The sequence below is a fragment of the Dermacentor variabilis genome, chromosome 8 (assembly GCF_050947875.1).
Source record: "Dermacentor variabilis isolate Ectoservices chromosome 8, ASM5094787v1, whole genome shotgun sequence".
Taxonomy (NCBI): Eukaryota; Metazoa; Arthropoda; class Arachnida; order Ixodida; family Ixodidae; genus Dermacentor; species Dermacentor variabilis.
This window is the reverse complement of record NC_134575.1, coordinates 14,345,085-14,364,104: the sequence shown is the minus strand read 5'-3', so window position 1 is coordinate 14,364,104 and position 19,020 is coordinate 14,345,085. Positions and strand designations below refer to the sequence as shown.

The 19,020-nt window shown below is 48.8% G+C and overlaps 1 protein-coding gene across 4 annotated transcripts in view; it reads left to right on the top strand.

Moving 5' to 3' along the window:
* The window catches only part of LOC142589677 (cytochrome P450 3A9-like), a 45,786-nt gene that overhangs the window by 22,392 nt on the left and 4,374 nt on the right, over positions 1-19,020 (top strand). The window contains exons 10-14 of one of the 4 annotated variants that reach the window (XM_075701215.1): positions 2,702-2,810; positions 2,889-2,977; positions 3,282-3,422; positions 12,210-12,375; positions 13,364-13,583. In XM_075701215.1, coding sequence (XP_075557330.1) covers positions 2,702-2,810; positions 2,889-2,977; positions 3,282-3,422; positions 12,210-12,375; positions 13,364-13,444 — 586 coding nt within the window. In that variant the 3' untranslated portion in view covers positions 13,445-13,583. Of the gene's footprint in view, positions 1-2,701; positions 2,811-2,888; positions 2,978-3,281; positions 3,423-12,209; positions 12,376-13,363; positions 13,584-19,020 lie in introns of those variants that run through there. The other 3 variants (XM_075701217.1, XM_075701216.1, XM_075701218.1) reach the window with 3 other exon arrangements.

Here is a 19,020-nt window from a genome sequence, read left to right as displayed (position 1 = left end):
ATTGCATACCCGTCCTGGCATAAATAAATCTCACTGTAAGAAAACAATAGATACATTACCGCGATAAACATTGAAAGACTAACAGGAATCTGATTTACAGCTAGAAGTAAAAGCTCAGTGCATTAACGTTTTCGTGCAAACTATGCTGACTCCAAACGCGATATTGATAGAGCGTGAAAATCCTTGGTTTTTGTTGTGTCTTGGATGCGTAGTTTTCTTCAACACTCGCTTAAAATTGCCAGGCCATGGCAACACAATGAGAAATTGCGCCACCTGAAGTGCCCCCATGTCGGCCTTTTCGCTCCAAAAGTATATTGCCTGTCAGTCTCTGGTGGTTTGCATCAGGAGCTGCCAATGGGCAGCAGTGTACACCAAGGTAACGCTACTGCAATCAGCTGCTGATTTACGAAGTGCAAATTATGTATAACATATTAAATAACAACGAAGTGGGGGTAACGTTCATGAGTACATGGCCTCCGTGGAAAGCTTGACATCAGTGCACGCCTTTGTCATTATCAAAATATTCCCTCTAGTGGCCAAAAATTCTTTAAATATCCCTCTTGTTTGCTTCATTGCTATTACAATACACAGTAGAACATCGTTGATACGTTTCCGTTACGTACGTTTTCCTGGCGCCAGCGTTCGCGATGAAGAACAAAAAAAAACATGACCCAACAAAGTTACGCCCATTTTTTTACCGGTTCACACGTTCGTGGAAAACACAATATTTCGGCGCCAAAGTTCAGTAAGTCATTCAACTTGAATCGAATGATGCGTTTTCCGGCCGCTAGATCCCATGTAAATAAGAAAACATGAAAACGCCGGTGCGCACAGTTTCTTATTCCGTTAGAAGCAAATCTCCACCAGGGTCATCGCACGCCGCATTCACAGCTATCGCCGCCAAACCTATAGCGATAAGCATCTTTACCTGTTGTTTTACAGCGCGTGGTGCGTAGTGCTGTTGGTAGCGTACTCCACGCTTTTAGTAGGCGATAATCCAAAGGCGCCACCATTGCCTGCAGCAGGCGGCGCGATGAGGGCATCCCGTTTCGCTTCGGCGGCATCCAGCGTCGTCCACCAGATCGATATCGTTTCGCTTTCCCGTCGCCCTCTTAAAACATCACACAATAATAGGAAACCAACAAAACGTATATCGGGACCGCCGGAGCCCCACCAGCTCGACGCGGGTCGGAGTCTCGTGCCGCAACGATCTGTGCGACGCTTCGCATTACGTAGACGTCAACAGTAGTTGAATCATGCAAAAAAGAGGTCAGGCGTGCAGACAGGACACAAGAGTAGAGAAGTGGACAACGCGAACGTGGACTATCAACTGAAGGGAGCACTGAGGCGCAAAACGAAAGAAGACACAAAACTCATCTGTGCAAGCTCACATGAGCATAACGAATCCTTACCATCTCTATAGCTCCGCTTTCTGTCGTTCTAAGTAGTTGAATCTGTCAAATCTTTTTAGTTACTTCGGATCATAAGTTTTCCCGGTTAGTACGATTTAAAGTGCGACTGTAGCGCCCGGTCCTGCGTTTCGCGGCACCGTTGGCCATCGCCGTAACCAAGGTCATCATTCGCGCGCTGCTATAGCTGCGCGCTCCTGCTGCCATCTCTCGCGCGCGGTGCGAGTCTTGCTGTCCCCTCGTCTTGCGAAACCGGATCACGTGTTCTCGCCTATCCTCTCGCCCCCTTCCTCCACGCAGCGCCGTTGCGGCGACTCTCGCCGCTACCGTCTACTCCGCCCTCACCTTCTCATCTCACGATGTCGCGGCACTGCCGCGCTGCCGGCGATGGGCGCTCCTTGCGGCCTAGCGTGTGATCCCACGGCTCTCCGCTCCTCCATATCCGCGTCGCGTGGCTGCACGGCTCTCAGCCGTGTTTCTCTCTTCCCAGTTTGCGGGGGCCTTCCCCAGTGGTATTTGTCTTCTCTGGCAATGTTTGCGCCTGGCTGTCCTTCTCTTGCCTCCACTGTTGCCCTATACCTCCCCTTACCGGGCGCAGTGCCATTGCGGTGACTTGAAAGACATTTATAGTGTTTCGCGCTCTTCTACTTCCCACCCCAACCTTGTTCGGTCACATTGAGGCCTGTGAGTGAATGAGTGTGTGACCTCTACTCAATACCCCTGTTCTCCACCCGTTTCCTCATCCCACCTAAGAGGAAACATTAAATCATAATTGGTAATCTCCTCCTCCCTACCCCTCTCCCCGGTGGTGACCCACTATAACACGGCGCGATGGCGCGTCTCCGGGGCGCCGACTCGATAGCCGCGGAACGCGGTGTGTTCTGCCCAATCCGAAGCACAGAATCGCCTCCGTTCGGCACAGCGTGTTCAGTATGCTGTAGCCTGTTGTTGAAATAAGATCGCATTGCCAGAGTAATCGTTGGCGAATTTTTTATGGCAGTTTTTTCCAAAACGTATGAACGAGGTTCCATTCTATTTCAGTTGCTTTTTAGTGCAGTGTTAATTTCTTTCTTACTCTGAGTATGATTGAGCCCAAAGGCTTCCACTTGCGCGGCGAATAAGCACATAAAATGCAGGCTTTTATTAAACACACTCTGTCACAATGTTCCTCTATGCACATTTATTGGTCCGTCCACATCGACGATAAGATACGTCAACTTTCAGATTCTTTATCGATATGCCTCTCTTGCTAACTGGAGCCATTGCAGCGTTAATCCACAAGTACATTACAGGTCCGAGGCAACAGCCACAGCTCTGGCTTTTATATCGTATCTCCTTGCAAAACACCAAGACATCCAAGACCGTCTCCGAGATGAAGTCCTTGCCATCCTGAAGAGAGATGTATGATGTTTTCGGAAATCCACTGTGGCATTTTTTATTCATCATGTGAGTCTAACTGAAAACCATGTGGTGTTTCAGGGAACCTTTACGTACGACAACGTTTTCAGCATGAAATACATGGACCAAGTTATATCGGAATCCCTTCGTTCTTATGCCCCCGCCATAGGGTAAGTAATGCTTTTCGATGGTAACACTGTGCTTTATTTACAATGAAATTCATTCAAGGGAATTGTTTTTTTTTTCCTTTCGAGACCATTTGTATGTCTCCGTAAAAATGCGAAGATATTCTGAACACGCGACTATACCACAGGTACGAACTTCTCAGTTCATATTCCACAGGTAAAAAAACCACCATTCCCGGCACCCATTTCACACCGAATCGGGGTGTAAATGTGGCTAATTAACGTTCTTGACACTTTCCATTTGATGAAGTTGAATGAATAACACAAGTTCTTTCTCTCTGTTTGACAGCTTCACAACAAGAGGATGTGCTAGGGACTACGTCCACAAGGGTATCACTATACCTGCCGGAACCAACATTCTTATTCCCCACTACCACATGAGCCGTGACCCAGCATTCTGGAAGGAACACGAAATTTTCGATCCCGAAAGGTCGGCTATCTTTCTATTTTTCTTTGTTAATCACATGTGGTGTCCATATCAATCATCCAGGCCAATACTCGCAAGACGCGCTTACGCAAGAAGCCTTCGTAAGAGCAGACGGCCGGGAATCGTGATGTCTAACAAAGCATTACCGAATGAGGCCGGTGTAAAGCATTTACCACCTAGAGCAGTTGTTTATGCGACCCGTACATGCCGCTCCTTGAGCTGTATTCAAAAATATGCTTTTCCTTTTCTGGGCAGCTTATGATTTTCCGGCCGCATTTCAGATAACATGTCCGGCTTTATGACTGGCTTGCACGGGTTCCGAGCAGTTCAAGCTTAAGAACTTCCCTGTGAATAATGTCCCTGATGTATCGCGCCGAACTTGTATGCTCTTGCAAAACTTTGCAGTTACTCTGGGTGGTTGATTGAACCTACGTGTTACTCCAGGGACCCTATGACGTTAAGCTACTACAATCTGTTTGGGAGCGCAGTTCTAAGGCACCGTTCCTGTGGCGAGCGTCGGTGTCCTACCTCGTAGCCGAGCCAGATAAAGAGGCCAGCTAAAGATGATAGTAGCTGAGCCAGCTAAAGATGATAGCGAGAGCAGATTACGGGCGATGAAAAAAGAATGGCGAGAGCGAAGAGAGCGCGAGGAGGAAAGCGGAGGAGGAGGGTATGGTAAATGAGTGAGATCAAAAGTGTAGGGCCGCGCACGATGGGCTTTTCACCGACGATGGCTACGAAACGGCGCCAGAGTAGCGCGCGTCATATGTATGGAAATAAAGCGCTGCATGAGCGGAGGTGGTCTGTGGCGGCTGCTGTGAATCGTGCCCACGCGTGACCCACGCACTTCCCGTTGCGATCTCCCGATTAGCGAAGCAGTCGAGCTACATCTAGCTCCACTTGTGACGTGCCGCATGAGACAGCTTGTCCAAGCCATCTAATATATCGCGAAATGAAAGCACGTGTAAAGTTGCACTCAGAGAGAGAGAGAGAGAGAAAACATTTATTTATCATGAAATTTTGCGACTTCCTCGCAGGGTGGAGCCCTTAGTTCAGGGCCCCATTGGCTCGCGCCACTCCGGGTACCCGCCGGATCAGCCATCGCTGCTCTTGCGGGTCTGAGCTAGTCAGCGCAGTTTCCCAGGAGGGAGGTGAAGGTGAAGGAATAGACGAGTAGCCTGGAGGGTGTGGGCACTCCCAGGTGCAATGATATACTGTGGGCTTTGCTCCGCAATAGGGACAGTATGAGGGATATTGTGTGGGATGGAAGAGGTGAAGATAAAAGAGGCAGGGCAATGAATTAGTTTGAAGTTGTCGCCACCCGACGGCATCTTCTCGATTAAGGAAATTATGTGGTGGAGGGAAGTGTCTCCTGGTATCTTTGTAATATTGTAGAGTTTCAGTGTAGTCCAGTGGTTCTGTCGGTGCGTCGTCTGGGTTGGACAGCTCTTCCAATGGCGCCCGGTTAGCGAGCTCTCGGGCTACCGCATTAGCGCGTTCATTACCACGGAGAGAGGCGCGTCCAGGTGTCCAGACCATACGCACCCTGTGTAACGCTGTGGGGTGTAATGATGTAATGATGCGGTGTGTGTAGAGTGTCACCATCCCTTGTGCCAAAGTCCTGCAGGCGGTCTAAGAATCAGTGACCGCTGTGATAGGTCCATCCGACGCCGGCATGGTACACGCCGGCATGGCCGGCGTGTTAGATGGCTAGGGCAATAGCAGCCTCTTCCGCCGTGCCACTGTCCACAGCGTTGCGCATGGCGGAAGCTCTCAGAATGTCTGCACTATCTAGTACGACTAGACATAGGGCACGTTTCTGTGGGTAGCGGGCCACGTCGCTGTATAGGACTGGAGTGTTTGATGTGTCATCGCCAAATAGGCGAGCCAGGGCTTGTGCTCTTGCCTTTCGTCGACCTTTATGACGGTCAGGGTGCATATTCCGGGGAATTGGGGCCACGTGAATTTTGTTGCGAATGCTAAGCGGAAGAAGTATGCGGTTTTCCTGTTGTGGTTTTCTTGGTATTTGGCATCCTAGCCGGGATAGAATGTGACACCCTTGCATTGTTCGTTGCAGACGTTGCAATTGGCTGTTAAGATGACTTTCAACTAGTTCGCAGATGGTGTTGTTCACTCCCAGTCGTGGTAGGAGCTGCGTAGACGCGTGTTGGGGTAGTCCCAGCGCTGCCTTTAGTGCCATACGGAGAGGGTGTCCATCTGGTGCATCTCAGTCTGAGTCAGATTATGATTGGGGAGGTGGTAGGTTAATCGCCGAATTTTGAGGGCTTGCACAATTCGGAGTACGTCGTTTTCTTTCAGTCCTTGTCGGCGGTTTGTAATGCGCTTTATCAAGTGCGTTATTTGGGTAAGTTGTTGGCGGAGCACGTGTAGGGTGTGTGTGGCCTTCCCGTTGTGTTGTATGTGAAGGCCTAGTACACGTAGTCTCTCTACCCTTGGAATAACGTTGCCATTGAGATGCAATGTGATGGCTGGTGGAATATCGAGCTTGTTCCGTTTTTTGAATACAAGCAGGAGCTCCGACTTCTAAGCTGCGCATGTGAGTCCTCCAGCTGTTGCATACTCTTGAACTATATTTACGGCGTCCTGTAGTGCGTCTTGAACTGTGCCGTCTGACCCTGTGGTCACCCAGATTGTAATATCATCGGCGTACAGGGCGTGCTGCACGTTCGGAAGTTTGTCGAGGAGCGGTGGTAGCTTTGCCATCGCCACGTTGAACAGGGTGGGTGAGAGAACCAAACCCTGGTGAGTCCCTCTGCCGGAAACTTTTATGATATCCGACCGAATATCACATATGCCGATGGTGGCTGTTCAGTCAGATAAAAAAGCTCGGACATAGTCATAGATGCGCTTTCCGCATCGGGAGAATGCAAGGTTGTTTAGAATGAGGTCACGTGAGACGTTATCGAAGGCTCCTTTGAGGTCCAACACCAGAATGGCTCTAGTTTGAGCTTTACTTGGACTACCCACAACATTCTCCTTAAGTTGTAGGAGTATGTCCTGCACAGACAGACCTGGTCGATAGCCGAATAAGGTATTGGGGAAGAAATGGTTCGCATCGAGGTGAGACTGGAGGCGATTTAGAACTACGTTCTCGAAGAGTTTGCCAATACACGAAGTCAGGGAAATAGGTCTGAGATTTTGGAGGAAGAGCGGTTTCCCGGGTTTCGGAATTAAGGTGATATCGGCGTGCCGCCATTCTTGTGGAAGCGTTCCGTTTTTCCAATTGTCGTTGTGTATGCAGTGAGTTGCCGTATGGCTTGGTCGTCGAGGTTGCGTAGCAATGCATAGTGAATGCCGTCTGCTCCGGGCGCCGTGTTTCGTCTTATGCCGTGTAGGGCTGCCCTCACTTCTGTCTCTGTAATATCGCCGTCCAATTGGGGTTCTTCCTCGTGTGGATAGACTTTGTACTCCAGTCGCTGCCCTGTAGCAATGTATCTTTGTTGCAGTGTTTGGAGGAGCGCGTCATCATCCATTTGTTCTTTGTGCATGATAGTGCGTACTGTGTTCGTTGTGTGCGTTTTTGTGTGCGTTGGGTTGAGTAGTGCTCTGAGGAGGGACCACATTTTGGAACTACTTAGTGTGCCATTAAGGTGGTCGCAGAGGTTGTGCCAATTGCTATTAGTGAGGCTGGTGGCGTATTCTTCAGCTTCTGCTGGGATCCGGGCGATACTTTGTTTCAGCCTACGGTTGTGCCTCTGCCTCTTCCATCGTTTGGACAGGCCTCTTCGAGCGTCCCAGAGATGGAGCAGATGTCTGTCCACATCCGGTGTCTCCGTTGTTGCAGTAAGTTGCTTAGTGGCTGCTTTAAAATGTATCTGTAGCTGTTGTCTCCACTCGTGTAGAGATGGCGGGTCGTGTTCAGATTTGGTTCTGTGTCCCAGTTCGTTATTTTAATTGAACGTTCTGGGGTGCGTATGGTCACCAGTTGGACTTCTGTGGCTAGAATTCTGTGGTCACTACCCATATTCACCATAAGGTTGTTCCAGGAGCTTTGACTCAACCCCTTGACCCTTGATAAGTCAGGACAGGTATCCCTGCTTACGCTGTTGCCCGTTCTGGTTGGTGTGTCAGGTTCTGTCAGCAGAGTGAATTGATGAAGGTTCATGGCGTGGGCTAGACGGCGGCCTTTAGGAGTTTCTGTTTGGTACCCCCAGGCTGGGTGGGCCGCGTTGAAATCTCCCAGAATAATCAATTTTTTGGCTTGTTTACTGGCGGCCGAAAAAAGTTGTCCGAATTCGTCTCGTCGCGATTTGGGTGCACTGTAGATGTAAAGTAAAAACAAGCTGGTTTCATATCGATTCCTAGGTACAATTTCTAAGAGCACATAAGGAATGTGGGAGCTGTCGAGCGTGTGTTCGATCACTGTGGTTTCTTTTGACACAAGGGTGGCAGCTAGTGGTTGTTTGGTGGTGTCATGCTTGTTAGTGTATGCATTGTATCCAGTGAGTGTGGGAGTGCAATGTACTTCTTGAAGTGCTATAGCGTCTGGTGAGTGAGGATGTGTGGCTAGGAACTGTGTGAGGGAGCCCTTCTTCCTTCGGTACCCTCTACAATTCCACTGCCACACCCGGAAGGTGGTGGTAATGCGCCTCTTAGATTTCCTGGCCATGATTGGTTGATACCGCCTGGCTGGTAAGGGCAGGTGTTGTTGTACGAGCCGGACAGGTATAAGGGTGTGACCTTCTTGGCTCTCTAGTGGCGTTAGTGTCATGTGGAAGTGAGTCGTTTTGATGGCTGAAAGTTGAGCTAAAACTTGCATCAATGAATTGTTTCATGTCAGTCATGGCTTGTTGTATGACCTGTTGTAGCATTTGTTTGACATAAGCCATATCTCTTGCTTCATTTTTTGCATCTCCGTTTTAAAACAGTCGCCCTTTCCTCTATCATTTCGCAAACTTCTTGTTTGGTGCAGGAATTGTGAGGGAGTTTCTCAGGTGCGAGTGTGTGTGTCTGGGTGACTGAAAGCGTCGCTGTGGGAGACAGTTTGTTTTGTTTGTTTGTTTGCTGCGCGGACAGAGGTGAAGGAAGGGAGGAGGGAAGAGGGGAACTGCGCTGACCAACTCACCGCTGTCGCCTTCTTGGTGTGATGGTCGGGCGTTTTCGTCCACGCGGCCTGAGGTTCCTTCGGTGGCTGTTTCTGCTGCGTCAGGCTGCGGCTCCCAGATCGGCTTCGACCACGTGGTTGCTTCTGGTCCTAGGACGGCCTGCGGACCCTGGACCTACCGCGACTTTGGGACTAACTGTGTCCCCGGGATCGGTGGCGAGGACGACCACGTGTTGCATCAGTAGTCGCAGGTGCCGCACCGTTGAATGTCGTTACCTTGCTGGACTTCTTGTCGTGCTGGGGTTATTGCTCCGCCATTTTCTGCTGCTCTCGGAGCACGTGGCTCTTGTTAAAGGGTTTGCGTTGCCTTACAGGACATCGGGAGTCAGTGGCGAGGTGCTCACCACCACAATGAAAACATTTCAGCGTGCAATCACGTCCTTCGGAGGGGTTTGAGGTTCCGCACGCAGCACACCGGGGTATATCCGGGGTTGGGCAAACATTCGCTCGATGACCCGTGGAGAGGCACACGCTGCACAGCTGCTGTCGGGGTTTATGAATGTAGCACCGGTATTCTGCTCCATAATAGTAGATGTACCGGGGAACCCAAATGCCAGAGAACGTGATGATGGCCGTGGCTGAATTTCCCATCATGCTTGCATGCAGGACCTCAGCCATCGGTGATCGGATATTTATCATCAGCGTTGTCGGCGTTGTGTTCTTTTCTATGCCGGAGATGACTCCTTTGCAGGAAGCATCCGGAGCAGCCACATAGGCCTGAACCTCGTACTGCTTGTTTTCCAGGCATATAGACTTGATCAGCTGCAGTCTTGCCGCTAGTTCTTCGTCCGGTGTGCTGACCACTGCGACGTTCTGCTCTCGGCGTATGCGGATGGTTAGCTGGTGGAGCGTGCTCTCGTTTAATTGAGCCGCTGTGCCTATAGCTCTGGCTATAGAGTGCTGCGGCCACTCACCGAGATTCAGTCCACCTCTCGGTCGGAAGACCACTTTAAAGTCGTCGATCGGTAGCGGGGGCAGATGCGAGCTCTGATTGCGCAATGTCAGGTGTAGGTGGTCCTGCTGTGCGGGTTCGGTGTTGGGTGACAAGCTCGACGTAGCTCGGACCTGTTTCTTGCGCTTTCAGGCCACGAGAAACCAAGTCCCGTCTTCGTTGTCTTGAGTCGGTTCTTGATCCATAGCGGCGGCAGGTGTGGTTTCGTCCAATGCTGCTGCAGGCCGGGGGTCTCGGGCAGCCATCGTCATGATAGCAGTGCAGTGGGCATGGGAGGCACGCGATGCTGTCACGCCGTAATCGCGGCGCCTACGTTAGGCCTAGCGCTGCGGGGTCTCGGGCAGCCATCGTCATGATAGCAGTGCAGTGGGCATGGGAGGCACGCGATGCTGTCACGCCGTAATCGCGGCGCCTACGTTAGGCCTAGCGCTGCGGCCTGCTCACCTCGAAATGTCCAAAGGCCAAGGTCTCACTGGATCTGGGAGATCTTGGTCTCAAAAGATTTCACCCGTTAAGATACGTCGACTGGTGCTGGTAAGCACGTTGTAGAAACAAAAGATCAGCTGCGAGGTGTTCCAAGAGCCGGAGCCCATTCGGAGTTCGTCCTGCACACGCGGTCTTCTTCTTCTTCCTGGAAGTTAGGAGGGAGGGAGAGAATGCCCTAGTACTTATCGGTGGGGATTCAAATATGAGGAGGTGCAAAAGAGCTATAATGGAGCTTGCAAAGGGTGATAAGCGGGTAGCAGTCGGGATGTTGTTGTTGTTGTTGTTGTAGACTGTGATGCGTGTGGTTCCTAACCACAATACGGGACTGGCCAAGAAAGAGAGAGAGAGAATACAGAGGAAGGCAGGGAGATTAACCGGAGGTAGATCCGGTTGGCTACCCTGCACGGGGGAAGGGTTCAGGGGATAAAATAATAAAGGGAGTGGAAGGGGGAGATAGCGAGAAAGTGAGACGAGCACTAACAAAGCGCGTACACTATAGAGTGGTAGTGGGCCGCGTTCCTAAAGTCTATCGTGAAGCCCCGTAGACCACAGGAATCTTAATAACGCGACTAAGGCCTTCAAGGTGGATGTTCTTTCAGAGCACTGACCTAAAGCTTTCAGTTCTGATTGTGGACGATTGTCCAACTGGTCCAGTACTCTGCACATCACTTGTCTCTGGGCACTATATCGGGGGCAGACACAGATAATGTGTGTGAGCGTCTCTTCGCTCATGCATGTCTCGCACTTGGGGTGATGGTCATTCCAATAAGGAAAGCATATGAGTTCGTAAGGGCAACGCACAGCCACAGACGCCATGTCGTGATTTCAAATTAGGGAGTACCGTAGCCATTGGTGATTTTTTTATAACAATCTCCTGACCTCATACCTACGTAACCAGTGAGGTTAGCATCAGCCGGTGACGCGCAGCATTATTTGAACGGCCCAATCAAACACTTTTCCCTTGTATGGGAAGCTACTTTTGATTACTTTAAAAGCGAAATGCATTACCTACTCTGCCAGGTTTTTCTTATATGATTGAAAATTTAAGCGGGAGCACGCAGAAGTGGGGAGGGTTCCAACGGGGTCAAGCCTGCGCTGTGAAAGCAGATAACTGGATGACGAAGATGCTGGCAGAGTCTCGACTGGCCCACTTCGCCTAAACTATTTTGCGATGGCTGGTCAAAAATCGCAGCGATGCAGAAGAGCGGTAAAAATGCTGCTAACAGGAATGAGACTTGGCAGAGTGATATCGCATACGCGCCGCAAGGGCTCGACAATGTTACACTGGCATGGCAAAATATTATTATACTCAAATACATCAATTCTCCCCGTAGCTCCGACTAGCTAGTGCCAGAGTGATTGGCGGGTTATTCCTTTCAGAACGGGGTAGTCTCCGGCTATTCCGTTAAGAATTCAGTTTTGTTTAGCATATTAATGCATTTCTAATGCGTACACGTCAATTTGACCTGGTGCGTTGACACAGGCGAAGTAGGGGTTACCCAAAAATATTTTGACCAATCATGGAGGGCTGATAGGAGAAATAGAATAGGAACAATTTGGAATATCTTTTCGTTATAGTGGTATGGCTAGTCAATGCAAAGAGCATCTATAATTACGCGCGCTTCCCCAACGGTATTACTTGCACAAAGAAATAATAGTGTAAACCGGGCAATAGTGTACGGGCATGTACTCCGGCCTTCCCAGTTGCACTTGTCGCACGGTTAGGGAGATCTTGGGCGTACTTACAAAAACGACCTTACTCTAAGATTGTATATTTCACTCAATCATGATGTTGCACATATAATTAGCGAAAGCAGCCGTTCAGAGGCGAAGAGAACTAACAAACGAAAATATGTGTTAATGCGGCCCCTTGAATAATAAACATCAAGAACTCTTTTCACCAAGTCAACCAACCAGGTAATCGAAGAAGCCATTTCGTCCCTAATGAGTTAAACTAATTGAGTCGCTCCACGTAACTCACAAAATCCTAGAACAAAACACAAAAGAAAACAGGCTGTATTCAATGTTTTCGGAGTGAAACTCAATGACAGCTTTTAGGCTTGGTTGCTTCCAGCCGGTTAGCTAGACATCACTGCTCGGAAATGTGTCTTGGGCAGAAATCTTATGTTTCCTTAGCAAATCAAGTAACACTACGTCTTAACGACAACTGAAGTCATGACGTTGTTTACCATTCTCATTTCTACTCCTTGCCTCAAACTATTTACAGATTCATCCCTAAAAACAAAGTCAAGATAGATCCTGCAGTGTACCAACCTTTCGGTCAAGGCCCTCGGAATTGCGTCGGTATACGCTTCGCTCAGCTCGAGATGAACCTAACCATGGCCAAGCTAATGGCGAAATACAAGCTCATTCTGGACGAGCGTCACATTAAGGTGCGAGCTTCCTCGTGAAATGTTCGACGCAATTTCTCATAGAAAGCCCAACTTGCTTTTGTTTCCACAGGAAAGAATTTAAATATAATAATTCACAACTGAGACCTGTTATGTACGAATACTGTTTATATGACGATATGCCACATCTATGCTAACTTGAACTCCAATGTATGTTACCCAACACTGGGGGGGGGGGGGGGGGGGGCAGACATGCGCAGTGCAAATCCCGTCATATGTATTCATTTCACGGGAAGTGTCGTCTTTTTGTGCTCAAGCCTTTACCACTTAATATGCCAAGATAACCAGCTCTAGATTCAATGTATAGATCAGGCCCATTTGGAAATAATATTTCCGTAAACGTCGCTGCCTCTAGTGTACTATTATCCTGCTGAATTGCATTAGGTGATCCAACAAGGTATGTCCCTATATTCAACATTTGGTAAGGAGTCTTGTCTTTATCAGGCCGCTCACTCAAACATATACCCTTGCCAAAACTTTAAATCCAGCGACATTCCTTATTTCACCCCCCCCCACCCACGCAGCGGTAGTTCACTGGGTACGGCACTGCGCAGTTCATCTCGATGTCACAGGTTCAATCCCAGCCACGGAAGCCGCGTTCTGATGGGAACAAACAGCAAAAAAAAGAAAAAACCCTGGGAAAGTTAGATTTTGGTTGAAGTAAGAGAACTCCAAATGATGAAATTAATTGCGCAGTACCTCATTACGGCATGTGCATTATAAGCATTCGCATTCGTAGGCATCGAAAATCCAACAATCTCATTTATGAAATATTTTCACTTGACCGCTGTTCGCTTTACGTTCCAAGTTTCATAGAAAATTATCAGGTCTGTGAGGTTCAATATACCAGAGCTTGAAAAAACTTCTGGCATCACTGTAGCATCAGAATTGCTTAATTTGCTCCCTTTTGACTGCTGTGGGTATAAATATGAAATCTTTGCAGTAATCCCCGCACTATTTATTATTGCAGGAGGATACGCTCACGCTTGAATCCACCTTCGTCTTGGCCTACCCTAAGAATGGCATATGGCTCAAGCTTGAAAAAATTTGAACATCATATCTGCATTTTACACTGGCTGAAGGGATCGCTCGGCACCGAATATTTTAATAGAGCTGTGCGCTTCATAACGACTTCCCAAATTGCAACAACTATACTAGCCGCTTTACTTTATTAAAGATTATGCGTGGTATTTTCATGAGTTAGCATCCTTAGGGTACTTCACACACCTTCAGAGATCTATCTATCTATCTGTCTGTCTGTCTGTCTGTCTCTGTCTGTCTGTCTCTGTCTGTCTCTGTCTGTCTGTCTGTCTGTCTGTCTGTCTGTCTGTCTGTCTGTCTGTCTGTCTGTCTGTCTGTCTGTCTGTCTGTCTGTCTGTCTGTTTGTCTGTCTGTCTGTCTGTCTGTCCCGCCCAACCAGGATTACTTGGTATTACATGGTCGTATGGGTAGCGCATCAGGCTGGTGTGCTGAGGGAACCGGGTTCGAGACAAACCGTCTGGCCAAATTCCGTCGCTGACTGTGTGGCAATATGTACAATCGCGGTAAAAAATACGCGGCCCACGGCTGCGGGCACTGGAGCGGCTACGAGGCCACAACGGTGCGCTGCTATCTCCATCGAGCTAGGGTGCCTCGCGTGCGTCTAAATGTCGTACAAAAATTCCTCACGTGTCCTGATCCTAAATGCCTAGGGACAGGATCGTTTAGGGACTTTTGAGAAGGCGCGATGGTGGCGCCAAGTGATGTCGTGGCGCCATGTGGGGCGTTGAATCTGTGGCCCACGCCGACAGCTGGTTGAGCTGGTCTTCGTATTTGCAGCATCGGTCTAAGTACGTTTGCCATAATTATTCAAACTCAAAAATAAAACCTATCCCACACAGTGCGCCACAAGGGAGCATTCTCGGGCCACTTATTTTCATTCTTTAGATGAAAGATCTTTATTCGACCGCTGAAAATATCAACTGGATACTCTATGCTGACGATACCATTTTTTTAGGGACACAAATCCGGACACTCGCGTCAATTATGCAAACATTGTGCTCCAGGATATCGCAAATTGGTGTGATAGAAACTATTTAAGACTCGTACTTGTTGACCGCATACAAAGCGCGCTCAATGAAGCTACAAGCATCAGGTGGGTAGACGTCGATCGACCGGCACCGGATATCGGCCTGCTCAACTTGTGGGCTGCTCGATGGCAAGCTGAGCTTCCCGGGACCCCACTTCCCGGGACCTCAGACATCCCGAGACCCCACTTCTGCACAAGCACGTACAAGACTGAATTTCCTTACTGCTAAGGCCCGCAGATATGAACGCGACATCTCGCGGAGGCACTGGCATACGTGGTGTGAGCGGTTTTTATCCAAGACATCGCATGCTTGTCTCTGGCGAACCTTGCGTGCCATGGAACACGGTGGCCGCCGTCCAGACGCGGCTGCCACAGCATGCTTCGCTGCTGGCTTGTCGCCGGATGATTTCGCCAGAGAAGCAGCCCGGGAGTTTTTCCCGCAGTACGACGTGTTGCCTCGAACAGCCAATGGTGCTCCCTTGGCAGGCATTCCGACACATATCGACAGGTTACCATCTACAGCAGACTCCAAGGGGATTGCAAGCTCTTTCACCATGCCTGAGTTGCTTGCAGCGATAGATGGTACCAGTCGCAAGACAGCACCAGGTCCAGACTCTATTACTTATGAGGCCTACGAGAACCTGAGTTCCGCTGTGCTGCCTCAACTCCTCGACACCATTAAAAAAGTATGGCTAGATGGCGTTGTCCCTCCAGGCTGGAAGTCAGCTATTGTGATCCCGATTCCGAAACCAAGCAAGCCGCCGACTGACCTTGGCAACTTCCGACTCATTTTCCCTAACGTCAACGTTGTGCAAGCTTGCTGAGAAAATGCTAGCCACACGAATGTCGTGGTGGCTAGAGCACCACGGTTTCTACCACCCTGCTCAAATTGGCTTCCGTCCATCCATGGGTACTGAAAATGGGCTGGCTGTCTTGTTATCCTCGGTTTTATCGTCAACTCGTAGCCACAGTGTCCGTACTGTCCTCGCTATGGACGTCGAAAAGGCGTATGATAACATCAGAATGCTGCCATCTCGGCTTCAATTGACATGCTGCATTTTCCCCCTAGAGTTTTCCTTGAATCTTTCCTTGAAGACCGACATTTTGCAATTCGCCTCAGTGGTTACGCCGTCGGCTCATTTGTCCCTCTTTGTGGCGTACCCCAGGGATCTGTATTATCACCCACATTATTCAATATTGCTTTCATCCCGCTTGCATGGCGCTTACACGATGTACCCGACATAAAGTTCGTGTTGTACGCTGATGACATCACGGTATGGAGCACTCATCGCGACCGGCAGACTCACGCCGCTGCCCTTCAATCAGCTTCAGATATCACGGCGACTTACGCTTCTTCGGTCGGCCTTAGGCTTTCCGTCAGCAAATCTGCTTACATGTCAGTCGCCAATCGCTGGGGACGGCGTAAACTCTCTGCAACACCCATTCGTCTTCATCTATCCGGAACCCCTCTTCAACAACGTTCAACTATAAAAATTTTGGGTCTGATGGTACACGAGTCGGGAACCGGAACTGCTTGGCTCTCCAGCACTAAAAAGCAGGCAATTCAGACGTTGGGTCTGATTAGGCGCATTGCTTCTAAAATGTGCGGCTCAAGCTCCGACAGTGTCTCTGTCGAACATATCTTTTTGTGCGTAGGTGTAGCGCTTAGAAAAAGAAATAACGAGTTGTCTTCCTTGATGAGAGACGCTACAAGACAATCTTATACTCCATATCACAAGCTCGTTGCAGCACTGCCGGAGGTACGAAGCGTATACAAGCAATACGCTTGCGCAGTGGTATACAGTTCCGGGAATAACTGGCGAATTATTGGCTACACTAGAGAGATCTTATTTTGCTCGCCACATGATGCGGTACAGCGATAGGCGACGTCTTAGGACCTTTGCCAACTTACACCCCTGAGCAAAAGTATACGGGCCAGGGATTGCGTTATAAATCTAATTTTCTCCTCTGCCTGTGAACGTAACTTGAAATGAAAGACTCCAATTCAAACTTGACATTGTCAAATTTCCAGTACACTCGTCAATTTCAGTTTATACACGCAAATTACGAAGAAATTCATTTTTGTTCGGTGACCCTGTGGTTCGTACACTTTTGCTCACGCGTGTACGCCGTATAGCGGGCATTGCTGTGGCAGTTACCGCCAGTAACCGTTACAACCAAATCTAACCGTTGCAACTTGGCAGCGCCGACCACCCGCTTTAGCCGAATTCACGCTTGTTACTGGCTCCACCCTGTCAGCAAGAAACAAGTGGCAAAAATATTTTCGCTAAGTCTCATCATAAGCTGAGGTCAACTCATTAGGCTTGCTTTGTGGTGATTGTTGAGATCGGCTGTTTGTTTTCGCGCTGCTAGGACTACAGACATGGCACCGTGCAAGCCGTAAAACTGGCTTGATTTCCAGTAAGCAGATGGCGCCACAGCGTTAGCATTGGTGATGCGTTGCGGTGCGGAACGCTATAAAAGCCTAATTGTTCACTACATCCTTAATTTACTACCCCGCTCTAGCACGCTACGTGATGATGGTAGCGAGCAAACGCCAAGTAAACGCTGAGCAGATGCTGTGACCCAGGTGAACATTTCTAAGGGCATTTTACTGTACTACTTGCTAAGGAGGCTGCAAGGTAACTGCAAGGAAAACGTACATGTTAAACGAAGCCCTCGTGTCGCATATGTGCAAATCTAACAGTGATTTCTTTATATCTTTCTGGATGTAAACGCAGCACATGCTAACGGCGTCAAAATAGCTTTTGCGTCAGTCCACCAACTATGGAGCATGTAACAGGATGGCAGGTTGACGCTGAGCGCACGACGAGGCGCGGTTGAGCACGTCTCGAGATTCGGCCTGTCAATTTGCTAAGGATTCGTGCCGCTTCCACAGTGCTGCAACCAGCTTGTGAGATGGAGTATAGAATATTTGGTCACCTCATTTTTCAGACCCTACAGAAAGCGGAAGCGAGTGCTACCAAGCTGCGCCTTGCAAACTAACCTCGTCACTGACGCTACTGTTGCCTCGTAAATTGCCACGTACAAGAATGGCTGCGTCGCAAGGTTCAGTCTCGCTGCTTTCTATCCCATTTGTACGAAGCAGGCAGGTAAGAACGTAGGGTATGCTTCATTAAACGAACGGCAAAAGTGAAACTACGTGTACGCCACGACAGCCGCTCACATTAGGGACGGATAGCCGTCACAGCCGAGTGAAATCAAGAGAATTTGCAGCCGCAAATTCATTCGCAGCAACCATAAAAGAAATTATACTAAGAACAAAAATACTCATGACGACTAGGATGCACCCTAATGCGAAATTTGAACGCAGACGTATACGTCAAAGAAGTATGCTGGTCAATAATTTGTGTTATCATTATATAGGTACACGGTTTATATTAACAAGAGGACGCTGTGAGTAGCGTCGCTGTCGCCGAAAATCTGTCTCGTGCAGCACATTCCAAACGGAGCGAAATCGGCGCGACTGCCTTTTTTTGGGTACTCATTTCAGGTCAATCGAGGTAGCTATGACTAAAAACCAGTCGTGCATGATGTGTTATAATGACTAATGACATTAAATGTGCAATAATAGTTATGTTGCTAGACTCTAGTTGAGAATTTAGTTCCATGCACAGAATTAGCGGTAAATAAGGTTGTGATGTTACCCTTTGTGAGAAAACAGTCTTCCTGTTCTTGAACATCTGGGACCTAATTCAAGCTCTAAATATTGACAAGCCACCAGGAGCCATCCACCATTTACTAGTAAAATTCTAGTGCGTAATGTTAGAGCCTTTCTTTCTATTTTTCTTGCTTTCGTTCACTCGTTAAAGAAAAAGCTGTGCATAACTAAAGGCAGTCAAGATTGTTTCCCGGCAACTTTTACCGCTGATTGGTAAGACATTTCTTTGTGAACTTAAAATGCTCTAAGGGCGAGACAGCTAGGTGGATGAAGACAGGACGAACGCAGAGAGTTTTTTGGTGTCCGGCGAGTTCGAATGGCGGCCAGTGCAGAAATGGTGGCCAGCGCATATAGAGCGCCGAGCGTATCATTGCACCAAGCACCTGCACTGGCGAGCTGTTGATTGAGCATACGGGCGACTTACCATCCTCACCAGGAGAAAAGCCGCCGCTGCTGGCCGCCGCCAACACCGCTCTGGGCGAGGACAACTAAATGCAGCGCCATCTACGATCCTCGTCATGAAGTGACGCTCACGTTTGACACTACATGGAATGCCTTGTCAGGCGAGTCGGCACTCCTGTCTATGTTACTCCGTGGCCCCGACTAACGTACTTTGGGGAGAACTAAAAAATTGCGAATACAAATCTTAAGAGAGATGATGACTGAGCACTGGCGAATCAGAAATAACGATGGTTGCGATTTTCATTTGTGCGCCTGCTGCTGAATTCTTGTGGGAACGGAATACAAACATGCCCGTTTGCAAAAGTTCGGGAGCTGGTGAACTACCTTATCTCGTCTCAATAATTCCGCTGTTTGTGCATAGAGAATCATATACGTAAATATCGAACCATTGGAATCCATTAAGGGTTATGGACTG